Here is a 9,936-nt window from a genome sequence, read left to right as displayed (position 1 = left end):
AAACCAGTAAAAAGCATCTTTGAAAGTTTAATTTGTTTCGGTAACATTTATAATATCGGATCATCTTGTTTTTTAGATATCGAATAAATCATTATATAGTTTCTTTTCTTCATATATCAAGTACCAAATAAAGTGTTACATTTTTTATTTAAAACCCTACTATTTAAAAGTACTTAATAGTCATGATTAAAATAATTAAAACAATACGCCAATTAACTGAAAATTACCAACCCCAGAACCGAAATACGATTTAAAAGTTAAAATCAAAGTTTCATCTGCTCTTTGACACGAACAAAAGTAGATATCTTGAGCGATAGCTGAACTAGTAAGATCTCGGACTTGCTGTCCATATGTTACTAATTCAAGTCTCATCCAGTCTTGACTTATGGAATGCTAAACAGTTGTTATGTTTTGTCTTTACTGTCCAGGTACCAAACGCACCCTAAAGAATTTGTCTGATTGTTTAACTTTAGGGCCATGGAACAAGGCAAGGTACATATAAGCTAACCCGTATGGTGTACACCCGCAATTACCAAAAAGAAAGTAGATATCATGTGTCATTAAAGCCTAATGGAGAAAAAGGGTTGCATCAGATGGTTTTGAATCCAGAATTCTGCACATAATGTAAGGAGTAACCACAAAATGCGGTTACCCGACTATGATACACAAGACTACAACTATAGAGCTTGTAAAAAACCGACACTTTATCCTCTGTAGTTTTCTACCAAACAAATAGGACCATCAAGCAGTTTGCTATCAAAGAATAAAATTATCAAAATACGTATGATGTGTACCTCGATTAATCAAACGGGACCCTACAGTTTGCCCTTGCTACCGCAGGTTTTTGTCACATGTCAAAACTCTATAACTTGCGTGAGGACCCTCAGCTGTATCACGTAGCATTACACGCCATCCAATCGCCTTCCCTATCTCTTCAAGTTCATTCATCACCGAAATGGAATCACGAATGTACACACGTCCCCCAGGTCTCAGAATTCTATCCATCTCAACCATGATGCTAGAAATGTTGCATCTGATATAATAATACGACATTAACCCAACACAATCAAAACAATAATCGAATATATTCATAAACAGGAAGAATAAATGTGAGATTTCAGCATTAACATATGGTTTTCTTATACTTATTAATGATATTCTTACGCATCTGGCCCGTGAAGAGAAATAAGTACCTTTTTTGCTCAATCGAGAAGAGGCCAGCTGCGTGCAAGAGATCATAGGTTCTTGGGTATGTATCGAATGGCTCACACCTGTGATTAAGATAGGTGATCAAGATGGGGAACTTATCATTATTATCAAGAACAAGAATCTACTAAAACTAGTTTATACCAATCATGCATAACTCCGAGAAGTCCACGATCATAGATGACAGGCAAGGTGTTGGGACCACTAACAGGAACAACGTTCATAACCCAACAATCTACTTGATTGTTAATCAAGGCTGCTGCAAAACTGGCAAGTAAAAAAGATTGATATTAAGGAGAGTTTAAGAGGCAAACCACACGATCCTACAACAGGGAAGGACAGAATGCAATTGGTAAGATACCTTCCAAACCCGGCTCTCATGTCCAGAACATTTCTAAGGTTGTAGGTTTTCCAGCGTAAAGCTCGTACATAGCTATCTATTATTTCTTTCCAGTATTTGGATTCTGCCCTAAAGAGATCTTTTCTCGATACATAGGCGTCAAGTTTTATGCTTTGGAGTCTCTCCGGAGGATTATCCAGTCGTTCAGGCCATGTGGTAATATTTGCTCCAGATAAGTCCTCAGGCAGTCGAGAAATACATGGCTTCAGGCCAACATACCTGAAGTGAAAATAAGTTAACACCATCAGTTCTGATTTTTATCAAGAAATAAGAAAACAGAAGAAAATATATACTTCAAAAAAAGTTATTTTCACCAAAAATTATTTTTATCACGAAATGGTCATTGGCCCAACGGTACCCGGGTTATTATGGAGCCCAGCCTCCCACCTAAGGTGAAGAGTGCATGTAAGTTTTGGCATCTATGAAAATTATATATTTAAAAAAAACCCAAAGAATTCTACCAATAGCAGAGTACTACTCGATCCCATAAAAATTAAAATTTATTATCATCATAAGGAACTATTGTAATGCTTCCCGTTAGCGTTTTGAGGCATCAAAATATTCGTGCGAGTTGGTATAGGGAAAGGACAAACATCTGTGGATGACAGTGAAGACAAAGGGTGCAAACAGAAGCAACAACAAAGTGACACGATGGTACTCGAACCAAGACAAAGTAACAGTACGGCGCTTAAGACCTCAAAGCAGATGACATGGATACCCTCTATGGTATGAATGAAGCTTATGTCCTGTGGGGGTATGGAGAACATTGATGCTGTGTAACAAACCCACCACCATACAAGTACAGTGGGGTTAGAGTTGGGGTCACAACAGGGGTCCATGGAGCAAAAAATGTCTCGATGAAGAAGATTTTGATAAAAATAAATAAAGGTTCAGTTTTTCCTCAAATTTATTCCCCTCATTTTCCCCTACTCCAGTATGGGTGGCTAGGCTCATTGCATATTCTCATGCGTGAGGAAATTAGGGTGTAACTTGTTCTAGTATGTTCCTCATTACTTTAGATTGTAATCACTTTTGGTTTCCTAAGACTTGTACTTTATGCTCGACGGAGTGATAATATTTGTGTTTACACTTAACATGTAAGAGTTTTTATACTGAATTCAAGTTCATGACTAAGGGGCCGTTTAAACAATGCTTACCCGGTAAGCACTTACTAGTAAGGGCCGAACACTTTCACTTAACTGGCCTGGTAAGATTTTAGTCCATTAAAACAACATTGTGTGCAACAACTTATCCGGTAAGCGCTTACCAGGTAAGAGTCGTTATTCTCACTTACCTGGTAAAACTCTCGGGCCTTATCATCGCTCTTACCGGGTAAGATTCTCAATCCTTGTCATGTTTATCCAATAAGGTAAAGTGACCCGGTAAACACTTACCAGGTACATGTTTAGTAAACGGCCCCTAAGTCATTTAATGTTTCAGTTCTGGTTCCCAAGAAGGTACAAAGACATGAATCAGTAGATCAATAGCTAATATCCAAAATCCAATTTAATGATTTGCCTAACGGATGGCTGCAGTGGATGAAGGAGGAAATATTGTAAGTTTGTAACTAGTCAAGCCCTAATCTCTCAAACAAGGCAACATCAAATTTTCTCCTTGATATTTCATTATTTCTTTAATTGCTTATCGCTTTTGGTTGCTAAATTCAGTTTTAGGAACAATCATTCAATCCGTTTTGTCCAAACACTCTTAAGCATTTCTGATCAAATATAACCATAGGGTCTTCATGGTTCAACGTGGATCATCCTTGCAAGATATTACCTTGGTGTACCTTTAGGCTTAAATAAATCATAATTTACTAAAGCTAAGTAAATAAAGACATGACTAGAGAGAGATTTCGTTTTTGAACTACTTATACACATGCAAGCTCAGTTTGCTAATAGAATTTACATGGATTTCTATTGGAACACACACTGAATAACCAAATAACATTGACCAGTATAGTAAAGAATTCAGGCGAAATGCATAAAGTAATTCAATAGACCTAATTACAGTTATAGCAAATGCAAAATTGTATATTCTACTAGACATTCTAGTGCTGATAATAAGAAAGCAAAAAGGATGAGATCCAAATACGGATTCTCAGAGAAAAGCCAAAAGCAAAACCAAGGATTGCCTCTGTTAAAGGCTTAAACAAAAGGTGGTTTTCAGAAATAGTAATCACACATGAAATAAGCTTTTGAACGGTACATCCAAGAAAATGCAAAGCATATGAATCCATCCATATATCACAACATAAATGAACCACTGATACCACAATGTGCTACCATCATGGTCAAGACTAAAAGAAACATTGGTCAACACCACACAAGATTTGTACTTATGAAGTTGGCCAAATGATCTACAATCACCACCATATTTTCATGCAATAAATCATCTTGGGTAATATCTCCTAACATTAACGTCTGAAGAAAATTTGCAACTTGATATAGTAATATATACCATGAACCACAAAAGACCACATGATTTAGCCGAGTCAGAGAATAGAAAAATACCAAACATCGTCTGGATCATCCTCCTCGTCACACAATGGTGGTTGGGTCCCCAATTCACGACTTAAATAGCAACTGTTGTTAAGGGGTTTCTGCCATATTGCAATATATCCCTCTTTCTTCACAAGATTCCAGCAAAGACGAGTTGTAAGGTTGATCATCTCTGAGAGAAAGAAAAAAAATGGCACTTTGGTCAAGAGATATAGTCTTTAAGTACACATTGAAACTTCACAAAGATACTACAAAATAAAGCTAGCAAGAAAGCAAGTTATAATCACAATTTGGCAATTAGACATCAGGGTAAGTTACAGCACCAACTTCTCAGATTTACCTCTTCCTACTTTTCAAGAGGAACTGAAATCATGAACTCAAAGTTATGTATAAGCTAGGGTCTGATAAATGACTTTCCTGCCAACTCCTGAGGACTAGGGAGCATTCAATAAGGTCAACATTGCTACAGAAACAGGTTGACACAGTTAATTGCATCCACCCAGTTCAGTAATAAAATGATTCACTGAACTCGGCCACTTCTTTAATTCTAATGTTCACTCAGTTATCCTTTTTAGGAATTCATTTCATCCTTTTTCCTGAAAACAGTGTACGATTCAGGTTTCGCAGGTTGACTTTTCGCTATTTTAATTTTTTTTGCAGGAGCATCAACCATTTTCAAGTAGCAAGGTCAATAATGACAGTAGAAAGGTTATATCCTTGGAGGCATAGAGCTATTTAACTAGTCCTAGATTTATCCAAGTCAATTTTACCAACAGGACTAATAGAAGGTATAGTAATTTCTTGTCATGCATGTAAAGATATAGCTGCATGCTCTGGAAAAACACATGAATGTTGCAAATTGGAGCAGCCCTTCAGCAAACTAACAATGTTACCTTCCCATTGTTCTTCAAGAAGTGGTTCATGCTTATAAACTGGTTGTGCTGCCCAAGCAAAATATCCTCCGGCCCTTAGCAATCTATTGACCTCAAGTAGCAAAATCCCATCTTCATCAAATTACATGTAAAGAAATGAAACAAATTAGAGTGTCCCGGTTCGAGACTCGGAAGTAATGTAGACTATATGAGCCAAAATATTGGAGCTATCAATGTGCATGATAAGAATACACTAAGAAAATAAATAAGGTGGGATTCATTTCATGACCCTCGTGCATAAGATGAAAAAATTACATGCTTACAACATTTGGACATCAAGAAGCAACCAACACACCCCTCGTGAGCAGCTGTCCATAATTTTATTAACTAACATGCACATGACATAGCACACATAGAAGAAATCAATATGGAATTATTGCCTCGCCAAAGCTTGATGGAGATTAAGAAAAATGATTATTCTTCAATAGCAGTAGTATTGGGTCTCCTTACTCAAAAGAGCTAGCAATGAAAATAAGATCTTCATTGAAGGGTGAACTAGGGTATATAGGGATAAATACAAGTGCAAGGGTCAATATATATTCTGCAGGAGGGGGGGCGGAATTAAGAAGGCATTCATATAACATAACACACTTGATCTTCTTAGACAAAAAGTTACTAATCATGAGAGTTGAGACTTACCATCACGGGTCCAATTGACTCTACATCTTGAGCAATGAATTAATTCAAAAGCCTGGCTCGGATATAATAGTCGCCTTGTTGCAAAAGCTGCCACCATGGCAGGCACACCACGTTCTAGTGCAAATTGAATTTGGTTCTCATGAACATCTTTTGGTGCAACAGACATGGTGAGTACATTCCGTGAAAATAGATAGGCACTGAAACTTGCCACACCACATCCAACATCTAATGCAACCCGGGTATGGCGTCCAAATGCAATGTCAGGGATCATCTACCAAGACGAATCAAGCATCATAAGAAACAGGTATCCAATACCAGGCTGTTAACTCCATTAAAAAGAAAGCCAACTTTGTAATAGAAAGAAGCAACATTACATGAATTCCTTTTAAGATTATACCTGTGAAATCTGGTCCAAGTACTGGTCTGCCCCATGAATGAACTGTGTACCACCTCCCGGAAACTTAAATTTATCCTTGTCTACAGTAATCCAATTTTGACCACCCTTATATTCAGCAAGCTGTGCATGTGGAACATTACTGTACCACACCTGTAACGAAGTGCAAAATCAAAATATCATAAAAGGGGACAGAATGCACCTTCGATGTCTAAAACATCATTTAGCTACCAAAATTGGAGTGTGAATTCAATAATTTAAGCTGCCAATTATAGAAAAAGGTTCAAGTTTTTGAGTTTATTGCTAATTTTGCATATAACTATATTTTGTTTTTGCACGTGTTATCTAGAATTAGTGGAAAGCCAAAATGATCTATCCTGGATTGCCCACTTCTTTATACAAGCTTAGCTGCAAGACAATTTGAAATTCTTGTAAGATGATTGTAGTGCAAAAACTCCTCACCATTCTGTTAGTAATCAGTACGGAAACAGAAACTGGGCAGTCTAATACTGGATCTCATATCAAATTGTTCCTTACAGAAAATGTATTCAAATTCGCACCATATGCACATCAGAAACTAAGGAAAAGGTTACCTCATCACGACTTCTTGGCCAAGGAATTGGGGCTTTGTAACCCTTTGGCGCTGGTACCAAACAATTCAATCCCTTATCTTTCTCTGGACAATGCCGCTCGAACTTCTCCCCTTTCTCAGTGGATTTCAACCCCTTAATCGCCTCCTCATTATCTAAACACGGTATATACTCCCTCATACTCACCGGACAAGTATCAAACTTCGGAACCCTAAACGTAACTCCTTTATCACCTTCCACCACTTTTGTTTCATTATTCCGATTCTCCCCCACGTCGGGATCATACTCCCCCACCTCAAATTCATCCCTCATCACCCCATTCTCATCCACTACCCCTAGCCTCTGCACCGTCGGCGGCGGCGGCGGCGGTGGCGGAGGTGGCGGAGAAAGCAATGATGCAGGCGGAATTGCAGCTAGCGTGTGATCTGCTACTGTTTCTACCTCTGTTGTGTCGTTAATTAAAGACTTGATATCGAAGGTTTTGTTAAAATTGGGTGAAACCGAAATCGAAGGGGGTTTCGCATTTGGGCTCGAGTTCGAACTGAAAAAGATCAACTGCTGATAAGTATCATCGGACCAATGCTTACCTAAATAGAAAAAAGATAGTGCTATGAAGGCAATCCCGGCGGTTTTTACCACAATTGACGATTTTAACAACCCAGATCCCTTCATCTTTGCAAACACCATCACCAGATCCGAGCCGCTCCTCCCTCCTATGATCTTGATTACACGTTTATATGTAGACTAACAGTTCAAGGATCTGTGTGTGTACACGCATTCTCGTCACCAAGATCGATAGCTCGAACTGTGCCAGCAATTCAGTGAAGTGTTGAAGTCGCTTTATCTCCCTCCCTCTTGGCGTATATTATATGTATATATTTCTGTGCCAACGCCCAATGAAATGAAGTGCCTTAAACGACACCTGAATAAATATATAAGTGCCTATACACACCTATATCCCTCTGTATAGCTCTTTGTGTGATTCCATGAAGAAGAGGATTGAAGAAGGGCTAATGAATCCGTTTGGTTGCATTAAAATTTTGAAGATCACATTCACATCTAGATTTAGCTTAACCAACTAATCATGACCTTTATAATTACCATTTACCAATTTGATATATACATTTGAGACCCCTTAACTTTTTCTGTTAGTCATTTCAGGCCCTTTAGCTCATTGGTCAATGGTGGAGTATATTACACTTTTAGTCCCTATGGTTTGTTAAAAATTTACGACTTTTATCATTGGGATTGTGAAAATACAGTTTTCATCCTTATAGTTTGTAATTTTAATCGATGAAAATAACAATAAATTATAAATCATAGAGATGAAAATTATAATTTCAAAAGCATATTGACGAAATTAGATAGCAATTTTCAACAAAACACAAGAACGAAAAATGTAATTTACTCTATCTTTATTTATATCCTTCGTCATCAACATCCCGAGTCCTGTAATACAAGGAAAAACTCACTGGATAAACTACAAAATTGGGTTCTTGGACAATTCTTTCGTTTGCCTACCTCACTTTTACTTGTTCAGTCACATCTCGTCCAACCTTGTCTGCATAAACACACCCTTAAGTTCTTTTCACCAGTCTTGTTATGAATGTCTAAAACATAAAGGGTGTGAAATTGATTTATGGATATTTATTACAATGATCTATAGTTTGGATTAAATGAATGGCTACAATTTATTTGTCAGTGATATGGATGTCTAAAATATAAGGGGATGAAATTATGTATGAATTTGAAAAAGACATCTTGTTCATTTTCTATAACGACTGCAATTTTGATGTAGTTGGGCATGGAATATAACTTGTTTGAAGTTGGTTGGAGGGGCATTGGATATGGACCATGCAGGTTGGGTCATAAGCGAAATAACGTTCGAGTTTAACATTCGTTTTTCACTTGATTTCGTCATGAAAATAATCGTGAAACTAAACAAGATATGCGGTATATGTCACTTACTTAAATAAATACCACGTATAATTTAACGTATCCTGATTAATTCATTTGTGCGTTTGAGTTTTTTCAATAAAGCCTTGGTTAAAGTGAACAACAAAAACCTTTGTTGAGATTTTGGACATTTTTTTTGTTTTTTTTGTTTTAGTTTCTTCAAAGGTGATCCTGCTGTTTTTAGTGATCTTTTTATTTTTCCTTTTGCCATTCAAAGTAAATACGAGAAATATGCTAGTCATTTTACTTCATTATATGAACACTTGTTTTTTCAAAAAAAAATATTAAAATATTTTCACCTAAAATGTAGTTTTTAACTGGATTTTATACATTTTAGGAAAAACGTGTACTTTTACTTTAATTAAATGAAGTTTTAGATTGCATGAAACTTAGTTCAAGTTAGAGCCGGTCCTACTTTAGTGGTGCTTAGGGATGTCTGATTGAGATTAAACCAATTACTTCGAGCGGTATTTGACAAGCATCAAACATGTAAAATTTAGACTAAGATAATTGTTGAAAAATAATACATTTTTATATGATAAAAATTTGTCATTGTAACTTAAACTTAAACAATTAATTATCCAATTGTGCCAGATTTCTTGTTAAACATCATCAATCATTGTTCAAAAAATAAGGAGCAAGAGATTAGTTTATTTAGTGACAATTATTAAAAACATGTGTATCATGGTATAATACTTTCATCTTTTGAGGTTTAAATGTTATTTGTGTTATCAACTTGTTTATGCTATACATGTTTTGACTAAAAAAACCTAAATTTTATGTAACATATGTCGGGTTTTCGGTGATAAAGAGAGTCAATGTGAAAAGCGTAAGAAGGGATCTCCACCCTTGGTTGCACATTAGGATGGGATGCACTGAATCAATTCCCGTGAAGAATGTAATTCATGGGTGGACAATAGATTAAAAGTAATAAAAGGTTCAAATTCATTTACACGCTTCTCATTTTAACTCTCATTTTTCATACGATTATTCGTTTGTGTAACTTATATGAATGAGGATCTTGTATAGAACAGGATTGAATAAAATTATCCACTTTTTATTTTTCCAATATAATTAGCTTTTTTTCTTTCAATTTACTATATTTTTTATTTTGGTTTTTTCAATTGCCTTCGAATAAGGATATTGGTCAAGGGAGATCAGGATTAGAGGAATAACAGTTGGTTTTTTAGGATCAATAGTTCAAATTACAATATATTTAGCCAATGCATTCTTTATGTTTTTTTATAAAATATATCCATAACATTGACTAAATTAGAACTTATAATTGACCGCTTATTATAACTTTTAAAAGATCACC

General features: G+C 36.1%; 1 protein-coding gene across 1 annotated transcript; it reads right to left on the bottom strand.

Moving 5' to 3' along the window:
• Positions 1-571: 571 nt before the first annotated feature.
• LOC112517094 (probable methyltransferase PMT11) lies at positions 572-7,334 on the bottom strand. The gene is made up of 9 exons (XM_025124417.1): positions 6,666-7,334; positions 6,076-6,225; positions 5,679-5,949; positions 5,001-5,111; positions 4,120-4,279; positions 1,568-1,825; positions 1,351-1,473; positions 1,194-1,271; positions 572-1,033 (listed from the first exon to the last, which is right to left on the bottom strand). The coding sequence occupies exons 1-9, from the start codon at positions 7,332-7,334 to the stop codon at positions 832-834; spliced, it is 2,022 nt and encodes a 673-aa protein (XP_024980185.1). The 3' UTR covers positions 572-831.
• Between the last annotated feature and the right edge of the window lie 2,602 nt (positions 7,335-9,936).

This window comes from Cynara cardunculus (genome assembly GCF_001531365.2).
Source record: "Cynara cardunculus var. scolymus isolate 2C chromosome LG 1, CcrdV1, whole genome shotgun sequence".
Classification (NCBI taxonomy): Eukaryota; Viridiplantae; Streptophyta; class Magnoliopsida; order Asterales; family Asteraceae; genus Cynara; species Cynara cardunculus.
This window is presented reverse-complemented; position numbering and strand designations above follow the sequence as displayed.